Genomic DNA, 27,489 nt, shown 5'->3' with positions numbered 1-27,489 from the left:
CTGCAGAAACAGATGATTTTCAGTGCATACTAGATATCTCCATGAATTTCAAAACTGGRCATTCCCAATGAAATATTAATTCTTTGACTGGACCTTGAGTGCAGCAGCAAGCCGCAGTGAGCCAAGTAAGTCCCCCTAGGGGCTTTTTTCACCTTGCCAGTCCTTATCTCAACCCAGAGATGAGGCCATCAGTCTGTGCCCCATGACACCACAGTGGTGCTGAGCTCCATCCCTGCCATGGCCCAGTCCCTGCCCAGCCATGGGCCTGACTTTGTCCCATGGGTCCCATTCATTCCTGCATCAGCCATCCCAGTTCCTAGACAGGGGATGCAGCAGCCGTGCTCCCTTGTGGGGCCGTGGGACAGCCCTACCACTACCAGGAGCCCCTCAACCCTGTGGAGATACCAGCTCCTGCAGCATCCTCATGGCCTTCAAGCAGGATCCAGGCAGAACAAGCACAGAAGTACCCTAACCTTACGCTTACTTACATTATCAGAAGCTTACTTTTGAACTTATGTACTACTTTGATATTAGGGGAATGATCACTCAGTGAATCAGTGTAGTGAATGATCACTTTGACACAGGAAGATCACTCAGGGGAAAACACAACAAGCCCCCCCACAATCTTTCAGAGTCCCTTATAAAAGGTCATGTAGGTGCAATTTGAACTTTGCCTGTTCCYTGATCTTCTCTTAAGATTTTTTACAGCTAATGGGTGTCAGCATTGCTTAAGGAAGAGTGAACTTATTTGTTTTGTCCTTATATGGGAAAGTAAAGTTTTCAGGACTTAATTTTAATAGTCTTAAAAGTCTGTTGAAAAGGGGATATATGAGACATTTAGGAAATATGCATAAACGAAATAAAGTGTCATAAACGTTCAGGGAATTGTTTGACTTGGTGCTTGTAAAGCAAATTGTGCTTTCTAGAAAACTTTGTATTCTTAGAAAACATATTTTACTTAATTTTCATCTATTAAGCATAAAGACACATTCAGCAGCTTTTCAGTTGCCTTTGAATCTTGGTTGAACTTTAAGCCTCATATTATGCTGTGAACAGTAGTCGTTGTTATTAAATTGTTATTAAATCCAGTTTAGTTGCTTGATGAGCAACCATTTGATCAAGTTCAGTATTGTGACGGTMTCTCCTTGGGCATGAAGGTTTATGGGCAAAATCAGGGCAGAGACTGCTCCAAAGCAAGTTCTGCTGTGAGGAGCGCACATGAGGGGAGGTTAAAACGGTCTTGGCCAAGCTCGTGCAGAGGCCGTGCTTGCTTGCACAGCCCTGTTCTTGCTCCGGTGGCCCGTGCGGTGGTCGGGAGCGGGGCTTTGCTGCCTGCCCGTAGGCATGCGGTGCCTCAGGTGGCTCTGACCTCCATGGTGTCTCTGGTTGCTTTGGCAGGAGGGAGCCTGCTGACCCGRCGCCATGGAGGACTGCCTGCACACCTCCTCGGAAAACCTGTCGAAGCTGGTGAGCTGGGCCCACAGCCATGGCACCATCTGCAGCCTCATCCCCAACCTGAAGCACCTGCTCTCGGAGGGCGCGCACGGCAACCTGACGGCCATGTGGGGCTGCAGCGCCGGCCATGCCTACCACTGGCCCCTGGCGGCCACGTGCCGGGCCGGCTCCCAGGAGCGCGTCTGCTTCCAGGACAGCCGCAGCTTCAACTCGGACAGCCCCAGCATCATCGGCGTGCCCTCGGAGGCGCAGGCCAGCCCGCTGGAGCGCTACCCAGGGCGGCCGGGCAAGGCCAAGCTGGACTGCACACGCACGCGTGACTCCTGCGACTTCTCCTACTGCAGCGAACCCTCAGAGCTGGGYGAGGCCGTGGAGGAGTACGAGGACGAGGCCACTCTCTTCGACATGGTCTGCGAGTCCTCGGTCACCGACGAGGACAGCGACTTCGAGCCGCACCCGCAGCGGGCGCCGAGCATGGCGCGCAAGCGGCCGCCCGCCCCGCTGTGCCCCACCGCGCCGGCCCTGGYGACCGACGAGGGCGGCGGCGAGGTCATCGTCAAGAAGATAAAGCAGGAGCTGCCCGAGGACTACTACATCGTGGCCAACGCCGAGCTGACGGGCGGCGTGGACGGGCCGGCCCTCTCGCTCAYGCACATGTCCAAGCCCAAGCCCCAGCCTCACTCCAGCACCTCCTACCCCTGCGCGGCCAAGCCCGCCCCGCTGGGCGCCCCGGTGCCGGGCGCCGACCTGGAGGCGCCGGGCGCCGCCNNNNCCGTGCTGCCGCGGCCGCCCGCGCAGAAGCCGCCGCGCGGTGCCGTGGCGTCCCCGGCGCGGGGCGCCGGCCCGCAGGCGCCTGTGAGCAGCTCCAACACCGCCGGGAAGCCYATCAGCATCCCGCTGTCCGCTCTGCAGCTGCCCGGGCAGGAGGAGCCCCCCGGCGCCGAGGACGCGGCGCCGCCAGCGCCTAATGYGGCGCCGGGCTGCGAGGCGGCCGCCCCCTCGCCGTCGCTGAGCACCGAGCCCGAGGTCAGCTCCAGCCAGCAGCAGCCCCACGCCACGCTCGCCGTGCCCGCCGAGGCGCCGGCCGTGCCGGCCGTGCCAGGTACGGCCATCCCCGTGAGCCGCCAGGCTCAGCCCGCTGCGCCCCTTCACTGAGGGCTGCAGGAAGACATCATCTCACCAAAGAGTAGCTAGGGACCTCCCTTCCCCTCCCGCTCCAAAGATTAGGATTTGTGAGAGCTCAGGTGAAGAGCACCTGGCAAGACTAAGCATTGCCGTTGTCATTACGAGAGCCCGTGTGTGAGGCGAGCTTTTGGGTGCCRGGATTTGGGAAAGCATGCGACCTCCGTTCACTGCCTGTGAGGGGTGTAGGGACCACAGAGTCCCGTGGGGGTGTTAGTTCGATAGGTGGGGAGAAGTAGTCTTAGCTAGAGCAGCCCTGAGTCATGGGGATTGACACTGGGTGTTCTCATTCATTTGGGCTGTCAGAAAAGTGATGTTGGGAACGTTGAAGAAAGGCTCCCTGGGGAGAAGTATTAAGTCTTCATTGCACAGCATCCCTGAGCCATAAATCAGAGCAGCCTGGAGGGAATATAGAAAGACAACTGTAACTCTGAAGTTTGAGGACACTAGAGTTTAACCCAAGATAAAGACTTCTTGTGTCCTTGGAGCAAATTCTCATATAAAGTGCCCATCATTTTTTTTTTTCCTATGTGTGTGTTGGCAACATTATTAAAAGAAGAATATCTTRAAACAGCGTATTTCTGTTGAAGGACTCTCCTATGCCAGTCCTTCTCCAGGAAAGYTCAACGCTGGCCGTAATCCTTGTGAGTGGAAACTGGCTTCTCCAGTAGACTTGCGGGCTCTCCATGGTCTCTGCTGCAGACAGGACTGGCTTTGCTCTCCTCAGCCTGCCCTGCCATCATCCCAGGCACAAGGGCTGACAGGGAGTCTCCAGGCAGGCAGAGCAGAGCCAAAGGGTGGAGGAAAATACATTTGGCTATCAGCAGTCCCTGCGTTAGCCACTGCAGACCGAGATGAACAGAGATTTAACAACCTGGCTGGCAGTCCTGGTGCCTTGAAGCCTGGCCAGACATTTTTAAATCTAGTGAAGCTATTAATCAAAAAGAACTTTCAGATCTTGTTGACAGAGAGAATGCTAAGCATAATAAGCAATTTTACTAGGTAAAATCCTGCAAAGCATCAGAAATTAGAGAAGATGGCCTTTGTCTTACTTGCAGCCAAGCAAATTGCTCTTTCGGAGTCCTGTTTGGCTGCATCTTTGACACGATACTTCATGGTAGCTCTGTTAACATCCTCCAAGGTAAGGTTATTCCTGCCTAGAGGTAAGCCTCTCCAGAGTGGGCACAGAGGCACACTTTCACATACATACAGTTTTCAGATCAGAGCTGGTCTGCATCCAGTGACTCATCATGAGGACAAAGTGAGTTTGCACCTGCCTGAAACTCACTGGATAAACCAACCCTAAAAACCTCCCAGCACTTCTTGCAAAGACAGTAATATTATCTTGTTGTACTGCCCAAATAGTGGTTCAGTCGATTAAGCTTTCAATTCTTAAATTTATTGGGTTGCTCTAAATGTTATGTATTTCCTCTTTTCATCCTGGGATAGTGTTGTAATAAGCTATTATGTACTATTGTCAGAGGTAGCTGCATTTCAGCAAGGGTAAAATGTTCACCTAATAATTGATACTCGTGTCAGTGAAGTCTTCAATTTCAGCAGATCCAGTTCATTTTGGAAAAAGTGTTGGCATTGATTATGATTTGATCCCCAGAAAAGTTCCCAATGGCAAGTTAAGGTATTAAAATAAATGGTTCTGCATAGCGGATTCTTGCAGGTCTGACTGAAGACTAGGTTGTCTCTTAACAAGAAGTGATTTACTGGGGGCAGTGTGCGATACATAGAATCTGAGCAATTCTGAACTACAGCAGGAGGTTTATTCTGTATGGAAATGTTTCTGTTCTGAACACACTTAAACAAGGGTAAATATAATTCTTACTTAAGAAACGGCAGGAAATATGGGAGCCTAAGCCTTTTGTTACTTTTTAGACTCAGTAAAAGTGCATTATGCTTAACAAACGAACAAAAAATGCAGTTGAAAATGACCAGGGAATTTAAATTCTGCCTGATTCCTACAGTGTTGCCTAGCTCTAAAATAAGATGTGAAGTTTTGCTTCTGGTTTCGTTCCTAAAATTGTTTATATTTTTTTGGTCTTTTCAGGACCACGGCCATAGGTGGTAAGTTGTGRTGAAAGAGCATAATCAAACCTGTAGAGAACTATTACCTTGAGTTTTAAGTCACATGTCCTTGCATGTATTTGTCTGATACAACTGATATTTATTGTGCATAGTAATCTATTAGGTCTTGAAAATTTGAGTCAGCTCCTCTAAGAAATGAAAAATAATTATATATGWTAGCTTAGACTAATTTAAGCCATATTAAAAGTTTTAATCTAGTTTCTATTTCAGACATTTTCTTAATCTCTCTTTTATTAAAATGTTGTGGCAAATGAATGTGTAAGCAGGGAGACATATCTGAGGGGGAAGATTTCTGTAGTGGTGGTGAACAGATCGTTTATGCATCTTTTATATGCCAAATAGCCTCTAGTGTATTTTCCTTTCGGGTAGTACTTGATCTATTTTTTTTTAAGCCCAGAAACAACTAAGGATGTAGTTAGCTCACATCATCAAAGACAGAAAGTGACTAAGAAACAGAGGGCTTTAGGCACCAGTAGATATTGCCTAGAGRAGTAAGTGTCACTTCAGTGTACGAAGAATGGGATTTACTGCGGAGGAAAGCAAGTTTTGTTCCTTCAGGGAAGTAAGTGTCACTTTTTAGGCRGAATTGCTGAGGAACTCTCGTCTTTCTACTGAAGACTGAGAGTGAACATGTGTTTTGAGTTAACAAGAGAGTGCAGCAGCATGTGTCTTTGGTTGAACATATGCTAAACCATCACTGTAAATACAAGAGCAAAGACAACCATGAGGTTACACTAGAAAGACTGCAAATATGTACAAATTCTGCAAGATCAAAGAACAGTTGATATGGACACAAAAGAAAAATTTCTYATTACTAAATGAGACTAAAGTATGTCAATTCTGTCAGAAACCCATCAAATCACACTCTGCAGGTGCCCTCACAGTGTCAGCATTGAAATCCATAGCTGATTTTGCCATGGTGCTTATCAATGTTTTACATGCTTTCCACAGAGCTTGGAAARGAAACAGATTATCCTTGAACACCTTTGCTTTCTCAGTTAGTGCCTCAGTTAGCAATGCCCTTTTGGCCAAGAAGGCCATGGGTATCCTGGCCTGCATTAGGAGTTGCCAGCAAATCATGGGGCTGTTCAGCGTAGGGAAGAGAAGACTGAGATCTTATCAGTGTGCACAAATATTTTGATGGAGGGTATCAAAGAGGATGGGACCAGACTCTCTTCAGTGGTGTCCAGTGAGAGGACAAGAGACAACAACCACAAAATGAAATACAGGAAATTCCACCTGAATTTGAGAAAAAAAAAATCTTGACTGTGAGGATGAACCCTGGAACAGGTTTCCCAGAGAGGCCATGGAGTCTCTATCCTTGGAGGTGCTCAAAACCTGTCTGGACACGATCCTGTGCAAGGTGCTTTAGGTATCTCTGCTTGAGCAGGAGAGTTRGACTAGGTGATCTCCAGAGGTCCCTTCCAACCTTGTTCATTCTGTGATTCYGTTTCATCATGTCCCTCTGCCAAGGTTATCAAACCCTGTCCAGGTGTTAGATGCGTGCAGTGATGGATGGTGCCGTGGCCTGCGCCGGGCACAGTACTTAACCTTCCTAGCTCTGAAGGATTTATGATGTTTCAGCTCCAAGTCCCTCCCCATTCTTTTTTTTTTTCTTTTTGGTGTGTTAAGACCCCAGATCAATAGGTAACATCCTGATGCCTTGGTGAAAACCTGGTGTGCTCTCATCAGTGAGATGAGCGGTAGCAGGAATTGCAGCATTTCATGATCAGGGCATATCTAAGGTRGACATGGTGACTGTCTTGCTGTGCTCTCAGGGCTTTTGGGACTGGCAGTTCCAGCTGTTTGTATAATGTTGACTTCCCATCTCCTTTCCTCTATCTGAGATGGTCATTTTAAAGTATGATACATCTGGGGGTTATTTTATGTCAGTGTAGAGCATTTAAATGGAATGTTTATATGTATTTCTCAACTGTCAAAAGAACCAGGACCTTTTTTGTGCTCTCTCTCTCATATGTAGGTATAAGTCAAATGGGAGTTGAAATCCTTGTATGATCACAAGACTCAGGGATGTGAAGCTTTCATATGAGCATCAAAATATTATGAAATGGAGAAAAAATCCCACAAACCTCGTGAATTTCCATTACATTTAAGTTTAGCTTATACTCTTAAATCACTGTAAGCAAAAAAATAAGTGCCAGATATAGCATACTACGAAGAAGTGAAAGAAAAAAAAAGGCCATTCTTAAAGGTATATAAAGCAAAAGCCACATGTATGGAAGGACTAAATTAATACCTGTTGTAATTCTTCCAAGTCCAGTGGAATTGTGCCMAGGATGAAAGTAACACAAAGCAAAAAAATCTTGTCAAAGAAAATTACAAGACTTTATTTAAGATCTCCAAGAACACTAAAAGGGTTCCTAATAGATCTTTGTATTCATAATTTACATACCAGGATTGATGACTTTTGATTAGTGTAACTCTTCAAGCCAGCCTCAAGGGACGTGTTGCTGAATGTGGTCAAATGAACGATTAAACCGTTTCAGGAGTGAGACAGTCTCTCAGCGTTAGAATAAAGAGTTTGGAGTCCGTCGGTAAATCCTGAGGTCCCTAATTGATTTCTGTTTCAGCTCCAGTAGCTGAACTAAAGAAGATAAGTGCTGAGCTACATAATTACAAAATAATATAGCACCTTTTCCTAAGTTGCAAGAGTCTGGCTTATTTAGAAGCAGAAAATTAGATCGTTATAGCCTGAATCATCAGAGAAAGGAAGCTAGTGAGTTGATTAACCACCTCCTGCACTGCCATTGCCTTCTGATCTTGTAGTATGGGCTTGCYTGGACACTCATGCTTTTAATTATCTGTTCTCAGATAATCATTATCTGGGTCCAGAGCGTGATACACACATTTTAGAATTTGAAATTGCAAAACTAATGCTTTAATATGGCAGCATGTTTTATGAAGCAGTTCCTAAGGAAGTATTTATTAAGTTACCAACTCTTGAAGAAAACTCTGAAATGAAGACTCAGCAAGTATTGTAACATCTTTAGATGCCTACTGTACCTGAGAAATGTATTTATTTATTGAACCTGAAGTTTTTGATCAGAGATTGATTTTTTGTGTGGTCTTTACAGCTGTCCTGTTAGAGTGTGAAGCTGTTTTCATCTTACAATTTATGAGTCTCTAGGGAAGAAAAGAGAACAGGGATGAGATTGGACTCTTCAGAGGAGATGCAATACAGCAGCTGAGGGYAGTGCTTGAGGGGCTCAAACACTTTTGCACTTCTCATGAGTGTGTGTCTGCTGAGACAGGAAGGGAACACAGGACCCTTGAGGTCTKGATGCTTTCTGCAGGTGTCTCTGAGTCTGGGATGAGGTGGATAGTAAGTATGGCAACTGAAGAAATATTTCATGTATATATAAAATATACGCTTTTAATAGCAGCAGCAAACTTTGGGGTAAAATATTTTCACCTGTCTTCATGATGGGAACATGCAATTTTGACATATACTGTTCCACAAAATTAGCACACATAAACTTTCAGTTCTGTTTTCATAGAATCATAGAGTGGTTGAGGTTGGAAGGGACCCCTAGAGATCATCTAGTCCAACCCCCTGCTCCAGCAGGGACACCCAGAGCAGGGTGCACAGGGCGGCATCCAGGCGGATTGGGAAGATCTCCAGAGCAGGAGACTCCACAGCCTCCCTGGGCAGCCTGTGCCAGGGCTCTGGCACCCTCATAGGAAAGAAGTTCCTCCTCACCTGGAGATGGAACTCCCCCATTACCCCTTGTCCTGTCACTGGCCACCATCAAGAAGAGTTTGGCCCCTTCCTCCCTACAATTCTCACCTCAGATACTTATACATATTGATCAGATCTCCTCTCAGCCACTCCACCCAGCTTGGGATCATCTGCAGACTTGCTCAGGGTGACTCTGTGCCCGTGCCCAAGTCATTGATGAAGTAGTGATTCTGAACACAGAAAATCTTGTTTGAATTTTTTCCAGTGCTTACAAAGGAAAGCAGGAGAATGGTGACAGATATTTTATCATGACAGAGCAGTCTTGCTAGAAGATCCTGGAAGCACTCAAATATGCTTAAATCTAACTTTTTTTCCTCCCAATAAAGTATACTTAAGTAAAGCATATATTTAGTCTAATTGCTGAAAGTGTTAAACTAGACTATTAAATTGAAGCCTCAGGAGTGAAACTGAGTGACCTTTTCTTCTTCASTGATTCTTTCTTGTTGGAGCACTTCACAAAATGTTTGCACAAAAGCTTCTCCTGATGCTAGTTATTCTGCCTAGCTTGAAAGGGACCAGTGGGCCCTGCGGGAAATATGGGCTGAGTTGGTTTTTTCTCTCTTAAGTGAAACTGGCGGCACTTGTCTGGAGCCAAGTGAGGGTGCCTTGCAAAAGGGCCAGCTGCTGCTAATGATAAAAACATTAGGYAGATGCAGCAATTCCCAGGTCCAGGCTCCTGCTGAATCCTACCCCTGGTAGGAGCCAGGAGTGGGAAACTGACACTTCCCACATTGCATGTCCTGTACAAAACGCTGCTGCTGCAGAACTGGTTGAGTTTGTGCGCAGCATCCGTGCTTACCCTCATGCTCACACCAAAGTATCTACAGCTCCTTGCTGCTGTGGAAAAGAAATGAGCATCTTATCCAGGAGGGTGCAAGCTCCATACTTGGGTCTGCCAAGGACCAAGGCGCCTTCTAGAGAAATGTCAGACATTTTAAAAGATTAAGGCCAGTCACAAAACTGGGCGCTGAGTTACAGACCTCAAAAGGAGCATTTCAGCCCCAGCGTCTTAGTGCTTTTTTTTCTCTCTGAGAGATCTTAGGCAAATCTAGAGACACTTAACAATACATATAGGTACTACACCATGAAGTTATAACCTGCATGGCCAAACCCCTTGCCCTCTCCCCATCCCTTCTCACTGATGTCTGGTTACTTTATCTTAGGTCACAAGGTGGACTCTTCAAGTGCATTTATGGCATCTTCTTTGGTGTGTTAGCTACACAGCCTTAAACTGCCATTTCCTTGCGTTGTTTTTAGGGATTTTTTCTCAGTGCATTGTGCTGGCAGAGTGCATTTTTAATGTGAAATGGGAATCCGGCATTTATTTAAAACAGTGAGTCAAAAGTAGTAATTTCAGGGTGCAGACAAATGCCATTCGGTTAGCACTATGTTTAGAAGAGGAGTCTCCCCTGCAAAGCTGACACTTTTTTGTTGAGGTTAGGGATACTGTTGAACACCCAAATTCATCTGAGAGCTATAGAGCTGTTACAGGGGAATGAGCTACAGTTACACCAGATTTCCCTAGTATTACATGGGATTGCCACAGCACAAGACATTAGCTTTGAAAATGAATCTTAAAGCATTTGAGGTGTTTTTCTAGTGAGCATCTCCAAAACATCGTGTTTCGGACTCTCCTAAAAGTAAAGAAAAATGATGTTTTGTTGTTTTCATCTGTGTTTGTTGAATTGCTTGAATTACGCAGGTGATTCAGACGCAGTATATGAAGTCCACCTATTGATTGCAGTTTTCCAGTGAGGCAGGTCTAGCCTGTATCTTGGGCTACATACAGAAATTGGCATGTCACCACCCATTAGCTTTATTGCTTTCTGTGAGGTGGTAATGAGTTTTAAGCTTGATGGTTACACACTTGATGAGTGTTTATTTACCTAATTTTCTGCAGTGAGTCATAAGTTCACTTAAAAATGCTTTTGTGCCACCTATCTTTGTGTAGAAGTGAGATTAATAATATTCATCCCTGTATTTCTGCACAAGCTACAGAGAGGACCATTTATGTTTAATRTAAATATCTTTAACATAGGGAATCAAACTGGGTAATAGACACTGTACGTACAGAATGCTGTCCTAGGTGTGCAGCGTTTATTGTGCTTTCAGTTAGTTTACTCTGGTGACATTTCCAAATCCTAGGACAGCATAGGGCTGGTAGAGCACAACACGTGGTTTAAGCCACCGTGCCCAATATCTAATATCATTTATGTATCTGGAAACTCATCACTAACTTTGTTTAACTCTTTCCAGAAGGAAGAGTGCTTTTTATCCCTGTGTGAAGTTTTATTCTTCCTGGAATTGTGTTAGTATTTCCATTGGCTTCATGATGCTCTGGTTTGCTCATTTGATGTATGAACTGCGTTGGTCATCAGCATCCCAATGTTTAAATTGCCTTGAATGTTTTCCAAGTGTTGTTCTGTTTGGAAAGGCTTACCTGCATCCAGGTGTAATGCTGTTGTTGAGTGCACAGGTCGGACGCAGGGTCACAGGCCTTGAATCAGAACAAAAGCACCTTTAGAGCATCTTTTAGAAGTAGTTTGGATTGCCATCTATTCAGTCCTCTTAATGATTTTAAGTTCTAAATCCTCACTGCTCTTAATGGTTTTATGTGCATGTTTTCCCTGTGGAATATGCTGTGAACCTACTATTATGTATTTGCCTTACATTGCAATATATCATATTATAGAATATATATAAGCGATACATTCGCTTCCATGGGAAAACATGGTGAATGATAAGGCACAGACGTAATGACTGATGAGAGCTGATCTTAACCCCCTGGGTGACACATCCTCCTCAGCAGAGCCATCCTTCTTCTGGRGGCAGAAAAGCAGCATTTCCAGGGGGCACCTCCCTTCAAGGGGACTTTGTGAGACATTAAAGAGCAAAGGCCAAGGCTCCATCCAGCTCTGGAGCATTTGAGTTCCAGGCTCAGAACCCCACTCCTCCTGCAGAACCCCCCTCACAACTTCTACACAGCTCAAAGCTGCCTTGGGCTGTAGACTGAGGGCTTTGTATTATATGCTTAATTATAGGTAGGTCACTAAATGCMTTGGCTGCATTTTTAGTGGTTTGCTTCATTCTGCTGCTTATTTTCAGCCCTCCCCTAGCTGCTGCTTTGGTGCTGTGGCTGGTGAGGGTGGCTGTAGGAATAACCCAGGGAAGCCTAGGTGATGCTCACAGAAATTGATTTCATTCCACCCACTACTTGGAGCACTCTTCTTCTGAATGTTTAAGTCTCCATCCTTCAGACGTGAGACTGAACCATGTTAGAGGGATATTTCTGTCGTTTCTTCTCAAGAAATGTATATATGGCACTCATCCTGCTAATTGTTTGGGGTTTGCCCTCTGTGCTGACTACACCTCCAAGAAACAAGTTAAGAGACAAGAAAGTTATTCTGCATTTTTTTTTCCTGTATAGTTCGCTTTTTGCTCAYTGATTACTATGTATTGTATCTGTCTATAAAAAGGGACAACTTCTTTCCTCTTCCCTGGTTTCAGATAGATAGTCCTCAGAAACTTTACAGTCTAACAAACAAGCTGTGTTATTTAACATCCAATTGCAAAGTTGTTACATACATCTTATTCTTACCTAACAAAATAGCCATAAATGTATACGTCTGTAATTAAATCCGTAAAACTTTTGCCCATGTCACCTCTTGCAAGCATTATGTGATGCCATTTTTAGTGTACATTCATTCAGTAGCTGGAGAGCTGATTGCTCATATACTTTTCAGAAGAATAAATTATTTTTATGGAAATAACAATGCAAACAAGATAAGAAAAAACTGACAATATAATAGTAGGAGAGAGGTAATAACAGTATTTTGAGCAGTAGACAGGCATGTGCTTTGTACGTGTGTGCATAGCTAGAAGTTTGGAACTCCTCAATCTATTTCAAGAGATTTAATTCAAATAGAGATGCAAAATGCAACTGAATTTTATTAGACTATAATACAGTAAGTCTGAGCGTGTATTCAAGGACAAAAACTACAGGTTGTTCCATGAGCAGCAGACAAATGTAGCCTGGTTTTTGACAAATGCACTCTCCTTATCTCTTAACCACCCTTTCAGTGGAGAATTTCCAGCTCTTCCCATGTCTTTTGGGACTCCTACCCTGGCAAATGTACCCTGGGAGTGCAGTGGCTGGTGTGGAACAGAGTCTTGGCCGATGAAGGCCGCATGCAGCTCCAAGCAGAGCAACCAGAGCCTCRGGTCCATGGTCTTCCCTTCAGCTGGGATGTATCCACAGCTCTCTTCTCTGCTTATTCTCCATCAGACTGGTAGGAACGTTGAACTTCTTCCCCTTCCAAATATGACAAGAGTTGTTTTTGCAAAGGTTTAAGCGAAGTTCAATGCATTGGGTATTTTTTTTTTTTTTTTTTTGGAGTGTGTGGAGAGATACAAATTGTGAGCACAAGCTCAAGACAGAAATAAGACTGAAAAATACACCTTAGAAACGGTTCAGCTTTTAAGTTTAACACTTCATTCTTTCTTGAAAAACTTGTAAAAAGATGGTTCTTCAGTTTTGCCCTCTGACCAAGGGAGGATGAAAGAAATATGTGCGTTTAAAATGTGCATAGCTCGCTTCACTCATACTGGAGAACATCTGGTGCAAGCAGAACTGACAGAAACTGCAGAAAAACAAACTAGTCCAGTTTGGCAAAATTGCCAAGAGTTTCAGAAATTCGTTTTTGGTTGCAGGCTGTGCAAAAAGTCAGCCTGAGTTTTGTGAAATGAAAGGTGGTGGTGGGAGAACAGGTACCAAGGTGCAGATGTCCAGGGAGCAGGTGCTGTGTTATCAAGAGTCAAAGGCAATAGCTGCCTACACCTCTTCCCTATTGCACCTGCAGGAGGTAACTCGGGTGGAACACGAAAAGGTGCCTTTTGATTCATTACCAATAGCAGTGCAAGAAAACGGAGAGCAGCGTCTGCGGTCCCTAATAAGCAATATATCTCCCAAACACTGTCAGCCTTTGTGGAAAGCTCCRCAGCATGATTTATTACATTAATTACAGTCAGGAGGGGCTCGTGTTCCTGAGCCTGAAACTGCAATCACATTCTAAACTTGATTTAGGAATACATTTTGGCCAGGACTAAAGTGCAGCCTATTATGATTAATGTAATAAAATATTTATTACATACTCCTTTTTTTTTTTTTTTTTTTTTTTTTTTTTTAATAATTCTCTGCTTGGCAACCCAGTCAGATTGCTTCATTCCACAACAGTGATACACATTTCAGTTAATGAAGATACTCCTCATTTTTTTTATCTTTCTCATTAGTGTTGTTTTTATTTTTACGTTTTTACATCCCCTTGTTCTGATTTTCCCATTTTGCCTCTTTCTCTGTATTCCCAACCCATATTTCCCAGGCAGACACTACAGCTTCACTTGTTCCTCTGGGACCTTTGGCATTGCGTTCTCCACTGTGCTCATTAACATTAGATATCTAAGCTCCCAAGTGCAATGAGTTTAAAACCACTAATCAAGAATGTGATACGCTTGGGTGACATGAGATGGTCTGTAAGGAGAAGATTAACCTATAAGTGGATATATATGTATTTGTGTCCTGTTTCCCCTTCACCTTCTACAGCATTTACAACTGCAGGCAGATGCTAGGAGGTTTATACAACACATTATTCAGCTGGTTTGGCCCATACCAGCTCAGGGGAGGTGTCTTTATTCAGTACTCACTATGTCTTACTGTGACCTTACTCAGTGGAAGGGTGTTATTAGAGTGATTGCACAAATAGGCCTGGAGAAAGGGTTCTCTTTCTCACATTATTTCTAGTACAAAAATTAATCTTAGAAAGACACAATTTGYGCCAAAGATTACCAGCGTGAGCATCAGTGTAAGGCTGAGGACAGGCTCTGTAATGAGCAGAAACAAGTCCAGTTAGAGGTGGCTGTAGCACAGAATTCCACTGGACCAGATTTTCTAAAATGTCATATGAATTGCTGCCTGTGCCTTGGTGCTAGTGAACCTACTCATTAGATTGATAGCTGAGCAATTCTCATTTGCAGGATYTATTACACACCTAAGTCAGGCTTTATAGTATGAGCATTTAAAGGTRAAAACTCTATGGAAAATGTAGTGTCTGTTTTTTCTCATAAGAAATGTTTTTTAGCATGAGAATTTATATTTTTCCATAGCTCTTGATTATTTTTTAAATAATGAATTCAATTCAACAAAGGACCATTTTCTCTGAGAAACATTTTTTTTTTATCTTGTCATATTGAATTACTGCCTCTTGTTTTTTTTCATAGCAAGCTTTGATTCTAGTCATCTTACCCACATGCATGTTACTTAGTCATGCCATATAAACATGTAAGGACTTCAGTCCAGTTYGTTTCTACATTTTTATAACTATCCTGAAAGCACTTACTATGTGCTTTGTTGAACTCATTTGAGAGAAAATAYAGGCATTCTGCTGAAAATCTGTGTGCAAAAATTTCCCTGCTACCAAGAAAGTAAAGTCTTCTTGGAAATGAATTCTTCATTTCTGCAGTGCATCATCCAACTTCCAGGTCTTGGGGTAAATTAGACAAACTAATTCCTTCTGCTATGGATCATGCAGTAAATAACAGGCTTTTATGTAGGGAACATTATATTATGGTTCTAAAGACATCCTGTAAAAAAAAAAAAAAAAAAAGAAATATATTTTCCACAGTTAAATATTTCACATGAAGAAAGAAAAATGAAGGGAAATGGCTTGCATTTTTAAATTGAAATCAGCATTTTGAATAACTGTGAAATTAGCCATTAACTGCAGTTTCATTCGAAAACTATTAAAAGATTGTACTACTGAATACAAACATACATGCTTAATAAACAGCATACTGCATGCTGTTTGGTTGGTATTTATTCATATTTGCTTAGTGCTGTTGGTAACATTTGCCACTTAGCACCTCCAGCAGCACCCAGATTCTACCAGTCTGCCTGAAACTCTTAACTTATGATGTGAAAGACGAGGAATCATATGGTAAAAGTGAAGTTTTTAAAGCTAATGTGGTCTTTTTTTAGAAAAGAAATGGGTTTCACATTTTTGGAAAAGTTTTCTAATGTTTTATGTTTGTGGTCTAGAAAACAACAAGCATGGCTTATATATCCTGCTCATCCCCAAAAAATTGTTTTCCTGGATCTTGGTCAGCTAKTCAAGATTTTTATTTTTATTTTTATTAAAGCATGTGATAGCTAAAATGTAAATATCTGAGGGATCAAATTGGACATGTAAACTTGCATCTAAACCTAGTGCAGGTGATTAATTGAGTCCTGGGCAGCTGCAAAGGCGGGGCAGGCTCTAGTCCATCTTTGGATTACATTTTATCTTTGAACTTGGTTTTATCTCTGTTTGCAAAAGATCTTCTCTTTCTGCTGCTCTCGCCACTGTCCCCTGGGGAGCAGCTGAATTCTCCTGCCATGGAAGTAGTTAATGGTGTTGGGCAGTCCTGCTAGAGCTGGAGATACTTAAATATATTCTTGCCAAATAGAGGTTGGGAAATTAAATGGATCTTGGTAAACATAAACTGCACAGCAGCATTGTTGGGAATGCATCCTGTTTTAAGTGGTCATCAAGTTACACCAGAGCCACGTGGAGAAGATTCAGATCCAGAAGAGAGCAGGGAGCCAGATATTATCCCGTATCCCAGGAGCGTCACTGTAAGTCCTCCGTGGCTGAGGTGAAATATGAGGAACTATAGGCATGCAGGGCTCTTTCTTTTCCACCAGCCCTGCCAAAACCTAAACGAGATGTTGGGAAATGAAGATGACATAAAGAGCAAAATAAGATATTTTAAATTGTAAAGGTTTGTTTCCAGAATCTTTAGTTTGAAATAGCTAAAAAGTACAATKTTATAGTCAGGTAGGAAAGACGGGAAGTTAATTGAAGACCCTGGAGTCACTGCTGATTTACACTCTTGATTAACCATTGCTGATGTCTTCTTTGTAAAAGATGGATCCAGTCAACAGGAGGACTTCAGTTCTTAATCTCTTGTAGATCCTGACTTCAAATTTTCTAGGATTTGGGAATAATTCAGTGGCCTCCTTAAAAATTAAGGGGAATCATTATTGATTCTGCCTAAAGCCCAATTACTTTTTTGTCAAGAAGTCATGGAAAATGAGAACAAAYTGAACACAAGCACTGGGGACTGAGTGAACATCCATTTACATTCTGTACCATGCAAAAATGGTTGGTTGACTAAGTTGACTAAGGCTGGTTTTAGTAAACCTTATTTTTCATTTAAGTTTATAAATGTTGCCATGGTCATTTACTTGTTATCTGCATTATTTCTTTCTGTGTGGAAAACCAAATGCTTCTAGATTTTAGAATCATCAAACATTTCACTGATAATTTTGCTGGAGAATGTTAATTGAATAGGAACATATTTGCTACTTTTGTCCAGAAAATGCAACATCTTTTACTAAAAGCCTACAGACTTTTCCTGCTAATATCAGGTTTAGCAACAAGTTTAACAATGTTAAACTATACAGACTTTAATTTCACTGTAATGCAAAAGGAAATATTAATGCTTACACAGAATTTTATAGCAACATCAGATGCATAGAACATAAATTCAAGAAAAAATACAGGAGCAATTTCTTTTATGGTAGTAGCCACAGAGGTGCGAAGCTGTTAGTTGTCAAATGTAGTAAGAGCCACCGGGCAGTCATGGGACTTTTTCCTCTCTCCTGACAGTGACTCACTGAGCCTAAAGTTAAATAAATTTCATATGCAATGGCACATGAGCTGCAGTTTGTTTGACCTTAAGAATTTGTAATGTATTTGCTACTGCTAGCTATGAGATAATTACCTTAGAACCTACGTATTTTCCATTTAAGCTCTTCGCTGCTGTGGTGTTTGGGATTTGTCCAAGAAATTCAGCCCTTAGCCTGTGGAAAATACAGCATAAATATTCAAGAAGGGCTCAGCTCTCCCAGAGCAAAGTCTCCGTTAATGTCAGAGCGGCTCTGCTAAGGCTCAGGCACACTTGTGCCAAGGAGACCCCTTACTGTTACCTGTTATTTATTGTATTATATACCTGTCGTGAGAAGGGAGAATGAATTTCAGACAATTATTTCTGTGGCAGAGGAAAAAGCCAGCTGACAATCTTCCGAATTTTTGCATGCAGAAAGAGCATTGATGTGCTGGACCTGGCTTTGCCCATGCCCTGCACATTGTGCATGTGGTGGTACATAGAGCAAGGAATGTGGCCTTGGCCTCTGCACGTGCCACATCATGGCCCAGCCTTTCCCCACAGCGTGGCCCGCTGTGTGGTGCCCACCGTGCCGGGTGCTGGCTGGAGAACTTCGTTTCCCAGCACTTTTTCAGTAATTGCAGAGCTAACTTGCAAGGTGCTGATACTGGCACCACCAGGGCTGAGTTGCAGCTACAAGATGTGTGACGTCTTGTGTGCAGTTGATGTGTTTTTTTCTCACTTGAATGCAATGCTTTTGGGGCGCAGCAAGTCAGCTACAGACACACTTTAATAATCAGAGCAAAAATCAGGCAGGGAGGATTGTGGTGATAGATTAACATCCACCGAACTCATGTCACAGGTAAAATTATAATTCTTATATATCTGTCTGAAGTGAAAACTGTAAATAAGTACCTTTCTTTCTGCCCTACACAGTTACAGAGGGTTGTGTATCACCGTCAGTGAGCACTGATTATTTTGAGCGTGTGTGTATGCGAGTTGAAATAAAAGCAATCTGTTGTTGTGTGACTCAGTTGATAATGGTTAAGTTTTAGCTGCATTAAGGTGAGATTATGAGAAGATCAGAGTGGAGCTGTTGCTCTATGAGAAGGACCATTGGGGGGTTGTAGATTAGCCTGGGACACTCTGGTCCCACTGGGCTGYCTGTGTGATCCCTGTCAAGTCTCTTTTATCTTTGCCTGTGTTTAAACTGGGGAATTGAGGAACTCTTTCAAGATCCTGATCAGGAGTTTGCCCCAATGCCATAATAAGGGGGGGATTTATCAGATTTCCATTAGACAATCTRGTGTTCTTGGAAATAAAATTTTCCGTGGCACCAGGTACAGGTTACAGCTCCCCTGACAAGACGTGATATGGAAGGCAGGACCACAGGGGTTACAAAACAGATCAATTTAGTTTCTGCTTCTGTTTCTGCTCTTGGCCTGTAACAGAGCACCTACTCCAAAGGTTGTGCTTCTACAAGAGTAAAAAGTCAGTGATTAGTCATAATAAAAGGTTGCTTGGGTTGCATCTTGGTTGTGTTGGAGAATGTGATTGGCATCCACAGAACTCATATTACCTCTAGAACTGTCTCTGCCGAGATCTTGGTATTTGAAGATGGTGGSATGGCTGCTTTCAGCACTATGATTTCTCCTTGGTTAAATGTAGAAGTAGGGTTTTACTGATGTGAGAAGTTATGTCTCCTTCCTAAGCTTTCCTAGTCTGTAAAGAGCTGAGATGCACAATCTGCTTTTGCTGCAGACGAGCAGCATGCACAGGTGATGACAGCAGACCTGCTGGTATGTGGTAGCTCACTCCTCGGTGCTCTCCTGGCTCCGGTGGGTGTTATGGATCACTATGTTGCTCCCACGCTGTCAGATACCTACATAACTGCAGCCCTCTCACAGAGTAATTTCCTGGAGGATCAGGCTGGATTCTCAGTCCAAACTGACTCAACTGCTAGTGTGACTGGCAAGAAAGCCTGACCCATCATCTTTACCATTTCTCACTTGTATTGGGGAGAAGCAGAGCAGGGACAAGGAGAGCACAGTGTTGCTACGGGGCTGTGTTCTCTGCTTNATTCCCTTTGCAGATTAAGAAAAGATGCCGTAACATAAATGATTGACTGAGTATCACCGCCGTGTTGTGACAGGCTGTCTTCCAGGAAACGGTGATTGATGACATGTTTAAAACCAAGTCATTATATGTGCTGTTGATATAGAAGCCCTATTTAAAACGTGGGCTGTCAGTCACACTGCTGATTACTTACACAGCGCTATAATCACTGTGCTGACACAGGTACTGTAGTAAATGTTTGTTCTGAGCTTGAGGCGGCTTTCACTTGTTATTTCCAGCCTCCACCTAGCCGTAATAAAAGCTTCTATTTTATGCACTGCCAAAAGCAGGAGACCTCAGTGGCCTGACATGAGCTGGGCCTGGCTGTGGAAGCAGGGGGAAGTTCACCTGGTCTCATACACCTTTGTGGTGTGTTTGTGGGGTGGCAAATGAATGGCAGGTTTTACTGCGGCAACTTGCTTTTTTTACCTCTTCTGCTTATTAGGTGGAAAAGAGAAGAGGAAAGTTCCCTTAACAATTACACAAAACACTCAAATCATCAAAATTTTCATTCTTCTTATTCTGTTCATTGTTTTCTAAAGCCATTAAGGTTTGTCACATTCACAAGGACAGTTTTGCCCTGCGCTGCAAGTTGTATCCTTGTGCAGATGGATAGTTGTACACACCAAGAAAATAGTCCTTAAGTATACACAACACTTACACATAAGCACCTTTTCCTTTCTATGCCCCTCAATATCAGCCAGAAAATCTCTTGTGATTAAGAATCTTAATAGTAACATCTGAATATTAATCAAGAGCTGCAGTTCGATGTGCCAAAGATAATAATGACCTTTGAGTACAGCGTTATAGAGCAATATAAAGCTTTTTCCAGAATGTGTTTTTTCTGAAAAATGAAAAGTAATGGTCCCATCTGCACTTCCACTGTCACAACACAACCTGATCATGTAGAGAAGCTGTATAACCATGTTAGGTAGCAATGTTTCTTCTTTAATTTCTTCTATATTGAAATAGAAGGTTATCTATCTTCAAAGGTTATCTATCATTTTTACTCTGGTACATGTGTAAATTAAACATTATACTGTAGTACTTCTACCTGCCAACCTTGTTAGGCTGTCCTGCATTATTTTGTGCTATATATTTCTGTCTATATTTATTTAGTCTTCAAAAAAAGGGAGTCTGATTAAAGATAATCCTTAATTTTATAAATATGATGCKTTATTTATTTTTTTGTAAACAAACAAACAAAAAATGGAACCAGTACCACAAATGAAGCACTCTGAGCAGGTTATTTCTTGGACTGGGCCCTGCACATGGCACTGGAATCCACAGATCCTATCTTGCAATTGTTCTAATAAGCAGATTGCTTCTAATCCCACAAATCTCCATGCACAGAAGTATGCCCCAGTGTTACAATGAACTCATTTTGACTGTTTTTTTTTCGCCATATTCTAGTCAGATCATTTGTGAAACTGAAGTTGGCATTTCAGCCATGTGACAGGTATGTGATGATGTCTTCCAGTGCTCTTTGTGAAATTAATCTCTATTTCCTTTCTCTTTCCTTTTCAAGGAAATGTATTCAGACAACGGGCATGTTCCCCCAAACTCACTTCTTTTGCCTTTATCCCGCTTTTTCCCCCCTCCCCGCTCCAGACCAGGACGARAGGGCGGCGGAGCTGAGCAGGGAGCAGAACGAGAAGACCATCCGGAGCACGCAGACGGCGCTCCGCAACTTCCGCGAGTTCCTCATCTCCAAGTACCCCTCGGAGACGCGCGAGATCTACGTGATCCCCTGCAAGGAGCTCGACGCCTACCTCGCTTCCTTCTTTGTGGACGCCAGGCAGAAGGATGGCTCTGAGTACGAGCCCAACAGCCTGGCCAACTACCAGTGCGGGCTGGAGCGCTACCTCAAGGAGCACAGGTATGGGTACAGCATCACCAGGGATAAGGAGTTCAAGCGGTCCCAGGAAGCCCTGAAGCAAAAGCAGATAGAGCTGAGGTGCAAGGGTAAGGGCAACAAGCCACACAAGTCCATGAAGCTCACCTTTGCTGATGAGCTGATCCTGCGCAAGAGGGGTTTGTTGAGCCGGTACAATCCCGAAGGGCTCCTGAACCTCGTGTGGCTCAACAACACCAAGGCGTTTGGGCACTGCACGGGCTTCCACGGCTCCACCCTCAAGTGGGGAGACATCCGCCTCCGCGTGACGGAGACCGGGCTGGAGTACCTGGAGTGGATGGGGCCGGACAACGGCGACGCCAAYGCCAAGAGCAAGCGCGGCGGGACGGACTCGCGCGTCTACGCCACGCAGCACTCCCCGCAGACCTGCCCCGTGCAGGACTACAAGGAGTACGCGCAGCGGCGGCCCCCGGCCATGCGCTACGAGGACGCCCCTTTCTACCTGTCCATCAAGCCCGTTGTCAACCTGGCCGCGCTGCACTGGTACAACTGCCAGGCCCTGGGGAAAAACAAGCTGGCCAAGATGGTGAAGACCATGTGCGAGAAGGGCAACATCCCCGGCAGGAAGACCAACTTCAGCGTCTACCAGAGCTGCAGCACCCTCTCGGAAGCACAGAGCAACCAGCTGGTGCTCATCTGTAACAACCTGAGCCAGCAGGCTGCCCAGTCCATGGCAAGCCACTCCAATGCCGGCAACTTCATAGTGTCAGCTTCCTACGACTCTTCCTCCGACACGGCCTGAGGGAGGGATATAAGCCCAACAGTTCCTTCCTTCCCAAGCGTTGAGTTTGTGCCCACTAACACACATCAACTGTGATCGTACGCTGTTCCCCGCCGCCTCTCCCAGTCCTCTCAAGTGTTAACTCACTTTATAAAAATATATAAATATATAATATATTTTTCTTCTTACAAATAAGTCAATAGAAATAGTTTAGTAATACTAACATAGTATTTATAGTGTTAATACGAAAACGAAAGCTACTTATGTGTTACAATATAATTGCAGATTTTTAAAGGGCAAAAGTGGTTCTCAGGCAATAGAGACTGCAAGATAGACTGGAAATAATCATTTTTAACATGCACATGCCAGTGAACGTAAATCCCCAAGGAGGCTTACACAGAAATTCTATTTTAAATTATTTTTTCCAACTTYTTGTTTTAACCTTCTAGAGTGGAGGAGGCAAACTTGTCACTAGCTGCTGCTTCTTATCTGCTGGCTTGTTCTTGATCAGCAGGACCAGGAAATAAGAGATACATCAATGAAAGCTTGYGAAACCATTTAGAACAATTTCTGTCTATTTTTTGTTTTGTTTTGTTTCCCAGTGCTCATTTATACTACTACTATACTATACTAGAAAAAAAAAAATCCTGAACTCAGATAGGAAGTATTGTTAATTTTTTTTTGATGATGATTTTCAGTGATCAAAATGTCACTGGTCTGTCGTCTAAAAAGTACTGTTTTCAACCATATGCAAAAGTGTAATGGCAAAAATGATGACACTGTTATATATGTAATATTAGCTGTTTAAAGTAAACACTGGTCATTAGTGTTTTGTCAATGTGTATACTTAATGTAAATTCTACTGACTCAGTGCCACTCTCTAAGTATTCTGGGAATACAAGAGTGCAAAAAAACCCACAATCTTCCCAAACCACACAGAACAAAAATGCATCCAATACATATTAAAGCATCATTTGAGTTCCTCAGAAAATAAAATAGTGTAATCATGATTTTGAGTTTAGTGTGGAAACTGTGGAAAAGGAAAAGGCCAAATAGTTTAAGCACTGGAAAACAACACTGAGCTGAATTTAGCTACACAATCTGTTTCCATTGCAGACAATGAAAAATGTGTTTGTGAATCTGAAAGCAGAATTTGGGCCTTAAAGCTGGGAAAAAATGAATGTTAGCTTTCCAACCTTTTGACTTTGCAACGTAAGCGTGCTCCAAGTACAGGGAAGACGCTAGCAAATTAAATATTTCAATGAACCATTGTAATTCTTGAACCTTTAAAATGAGGTATGGTAATTTCTCTAGTAATTCAGCTGAGTTKATTCAGCAATACAGGTGGAAATGTTCTACTAGGATATCCTAGTGCTGTGAAGGTAAGACTTTAGAGAAATCTACTGAGCTGATCTGATGTCCACTGAAATCAGTGAGAGGGTCAGTCTCCGCTGCCTCCCCATAGACATTGGATCAAACTGTCGCTGAGTATTTTTTCATGTACAGCTTTTGTTTTAGATTATGTTTCTTTATGCTTTCTTGCTCTTACTCTTTCATATTCTGCTCAGTGAATTTAATTATCACTAGTTCCAAAGAAAAGGTGAWCTAAACGTAGCAAAAAGAAGTAAAAATAACCTATGGGGTGCCATTTAACACTTGCTTTGTGTGTTGCTAGGATGAAATGCTCCTGCGTGTGGAGGAGGGTGCAGAATGCCTGTGCCTCATTTAAGCCTTACTGAAGGTGTTTTTGGAGGATGTGGGGATAGTAGATGTTTCGCTGGAAGGTCTAAGAGCAGAGATTTCCCATGTAACCAACATCTGACATCAACTGCAGCTTCTTTGCAGCTGGCACTGCCTCGTTTACCTGTGCACAGCACAAAGCCAGGATGRAGCTTTGTTTTCCTGCATGCCACTTGCCATCTTTCCCCCCGTTTTGTACAGCACAACGGTAAAATCACCAAACCTGCAGTCTCTTGCATCCGTAGGGAAGGCAGTGGTGTGGTGGACAGAGATGGACACAGTTCTTTTACAAAGTCTTCACAGCTTCTCAAAAGCTGTGCTACTGCAGTCAGTGTATGCTGCCTCCATCGCTTCCAGGCCGTGGCAAATGTGACTCTTAGATGAAGGAATGGGAAAGACAACAAGACAGGTATGGGTCWTGCGTAGCCTGGGCTGGGATGTGTTATCAGAGCTCCACCATGGAGCAAGCTGCTGGGCAAGATCTCCTTCTGGGTTGCTCCTCCATCCATGCTGATCTTGGCACTTCCCATGGCGGTGGCTATTGCAGCACCTTCCCCMCCTTCCCATTCCTGTGCCAGAGGACTTGCCTGGGTCCCTGCTGGCCTCTTCACCTCCTGCCACTCTTTTTTGGGAAGAGTTGCCTTGAGCTGGTCTTGTAAGGGCAAAGAAGTCACCCCATGGTGTAGTTGCCTCGTGTCTTTGCTCAAACCCTGCAGACGGGGCCTTGCAATGAGATGGATTGTCCCACCAGTGGGGGATGGAAGTGCTCCCCAGTGAGTGTCAGTCTGTGGGCAGCACCTAGGTTTCTTGCTTCAGAGTGGGCTGTTTCACACGGCCTATTTACCATGGTAATTGCACAGATTTTGTTGTCTCCAAGCAGGCAGATCAGCGGCAGCCTGTTGTGCTCCGGGCAGGTCTTTGAAGTGCTGATTCACATCAGTGCTGCAGTTCAGTCTCACCACAGACCTTAACTGCATGGACAGGAGCCAAAGGAGCCTAGGACGACCCACAAGTAAGAAAAGGGGCACTCCTGGATTTTGAGCTGGGAGGGTATAAAAAGCATCTCCCACAGTTTTGGGGGTTTTCAGCCCTACAGAAGGTCTTGATTTTGTAGAAAATAGTCCAAGGATGGTTTGTGTTAGTGCCTAGCCTGTGCCCTGGTGAGGTAATGTCTCTGATAACTTAATTTAGCAAACCAGGCCAGCAAGTCTTGCCTCTCTGGTTGAGCGATTGGCTGTGGGATATGTGTGCCTGTTGCAGGAGCCTYGGTAGTAGAGGTGTATTCCTCCTGTGCTTGGTGGCATCTCTGTTAACTGCAGCTTCCAGCTGGTGCTGACGGCAGATTGCCTGTCAAATCCTGACAGGGCAGCCCCATATAGGCCGCTTCCTGAAGCACTTAAACACATATGGCCAGAATATGATATGCGAGCAGTATCATACTCCAAAAACAGATGTATTTGCTTTGAAGAGCATTTAGCACTATGTATGATCCTATCTTCATCTGTGGGCAGTTGCAAGGAATTGAGTGACTGTAGCTTAATGAGTTGCCTCTGCATGAAGACCCTCCATGCTGCTGGACAAGCGGGAGGAGGACCTCAGGTCTGAACACCTCGTGTTGTCAGGAGGCTAAGACCAATATCTCTGGCTCTGATGACTGGTGGTAGCTCAACTGGTTGCAACCGTCCCTCCAAACCCCTGCTGAAGGTGTCCAAACCTGCTCCACCAGCGGGCTGRAAGCTGGGCATGGTGCTCCCTGGTGATGACCATGGCAGGAGGTGGTGCTGCGAGCTCCTGCAGGCTTTCCCCTAAGCCTGCCTTAGGCCCCTGCCTAAGCCAAGGCTCGGCCACCCCGCCATGGCTCTGATGACCAGCCCCTTTCCCGTGAAATCTGAAGTGCAGTTTGCMGAACACCGTCGTGCTCCTGCCCAACACAGACGGCCTGCAAGGTGGTGGCTGGGTGGCATCTCCTGCGCGGGTGCCCTGCAGGAGGGCGGCTGCTCCTCAACGAATGTGCTCTGGTGCTAAAGCAGAGCTTCTGCCCTGCAGCCAAGGCACTGGTCCTCGTAAAGGGGGTACTGCCTCCAGAAGGACTTGTTTTCCACTCTTGTCTTTCCCTTCCCTCTTCCTCTCACTCACCATTCTTTGATCTGGACACCTCAGCAATTCAGTTCAACTAACTAGCCTAACAGAAAATACATGCAGCCAGAAAGGGTGGAGGGAAGAGAGGTAGAATTTGTCCTTGCCCTTCCTAAGGACGTTGCTGCCCTTAGCGAAGAGGCTGGAGGTGGAGGCCAGCGTGCTGTGAGTGGCGCTGGAACAGGCCTTCCCGGGAGCCTTCCCGGGAGCCGTGACAGAGCCGGCGCTGCCTGCCGGGCCGTAGTGGTGAGCACGGAATGCCACACGGATCCAGCCYGGCTCCGTGCGCTCCGATCTGCCCGGTGTCACGCGGTTTGATGGGAGAAGCCGCAGGCACCTGGACCCACGGCTTCGTCACTGTTTCATTAGTCACTCATGGACCTACTTGTAAAACTGTGGATTCCAATCAGGAAGTTAGTTAGCGTGGAGATCTTTGGTAGCTGGGTGTTACAAACAGTTGCAACTGYTATGTTGTTTTACACATTAAAAAAATGTATTTTTAAGTGCAAGAGAATATCTTATTGTGTTGTATGCTRAATTACAAGGTACCTTAATACACCTTCAGTTACATGAACTCTATGATAGCAGCACCCAGGCCATTGAACACAGGAGGGTCTAACAGGACAAGTTGGTTCCGTAACAGCTGCCCTGTTGCACATTGTGTTTCCTGAGGAACGTCAACGAYCTGGAGTTATTTCGTGTTTGCATTGGAGCAGCTGAGGGGCACTGCTATTCCATTTACAGCGTGGTTGCCTTCTTCCCCTCAAAGACTGTGTAGCAGGTCTTGTGAAGGTCTAGGCTTTGGGCTGCCCTAGCAATTGAAACAGTGTTAGGAAGAACTGAAATTCCTGTTCTTCTCATGCACACCCTTTCTTGTCACAGTGTTTGGATACGTATTTACTGCATTGACCAGCATGACTTGGACCTGTGGAGCATGCAGTGGCTGAGGGAGCCAAGGTTGTTTAGTGTGGAGAAGAAGAGGCTCCGCAGAGACATCATTGCTCTCTACAGCTGCCTGGAGGAGGCTATAGTGAGGCCAGGGTCGGTCTCTTCTCCAGGATAACTACTGATAGGTCAAGAGGAGATGGCCTCAAGTGGCACCGGAGAGGCCCAGGTTAGACATTAGGAAGGATTTCTACATGGATGGACATAGTGTCCAGCCTGGGGACAGGCTGCCCAGGGCAGTGCTGCGGTCACCATCCCCGGCAGTGCCCAAGACACGTGTGGATGAGGCACTTAGGGACATGGTTTAGCAGGATGGTGTTGAGAGACTTATGGTTGGACTYGGTGATCTTGAGGGTCTGTCCCAACCACAGTGATTCTGTGATTCTGGACTGGTCTGGATGGACCAGTCCATCCTCCTCCCGCTGGACAGTAAGTGGCTGTGATTGACTGACATCCCTGCCCCCTTCAGCCTCCCAGTTCTCTCCTGCTCCCTCCTCCCTGCGTTTGCAGCGTGGGGAAAGGGGGCTGCTGCCTGGTGCATAGCTCCCTCCCTGCCTATCAAGTGACCTTGTGTTTTGGGGATAACGCAGTCCGGGTGGACTGCCTCGCTTCGGATGCAGGCGGGTCAGGGGATGCTGCACGCCGGCTCTGTGGAGGCAGCGCTGGCACTACTGAGATCAGGGCAAGTGTGTGGCCGTGCAGCCAGATCGATGCTTTTAACAT

At 44.6% G+C, this 27,489-nt stretch overlaps 1 protein-coding gene across 1 annotated transcript; it reads left to right on the top strand.

Annotated features, from left to right (window-relative positions):
* Positions 1-1,422: 1,422 nt before the first annotated feature.
* KIAA1958 (KIAA1958 ortholog) lies at positions 1,423-22,121 on the top strand. The gene is made up of 2 exons (XM_026040791.1): positions 1,423-2,557; positions 20,921-22,121. The coding sequence occupies exons 1-2, from the start codon at positions 1,423-1,425 to the stop codon at positions 21,964-21,966; spliced, it is 2,181 nt and encodes a 726-aa protein (XP_025896576.1). The 3' UTR covers positions 21,967-22,121.
* The last annotated feature ends 5,368 nt before the right edge of the window (positions 22,122-27,489 follow it).

This window comes from Nothoprocta perdicaria, unplaced genomic scaffold (assembly GCF_003342845.1).
Source record: "Nothoprocta perdicaria isolate Ctin4 unplaced genomic scaffold, notPer1 scaffold_266, whole genome shotgun sequence".
In the NCBI taxonomy this organism is placed as follows: domain Eukaryota; kingdom Metazoa; phylum Chordata; class Aves; order Tinamiformes; family Tinamidae; genus Nothoprocta; species Nothoprocta perdicaria.
The sequence above is the reverse complement of the archived record's forward strand: the minus strand, read 5'-3'. Positions and strand labels throughout refer to the sequence as shown.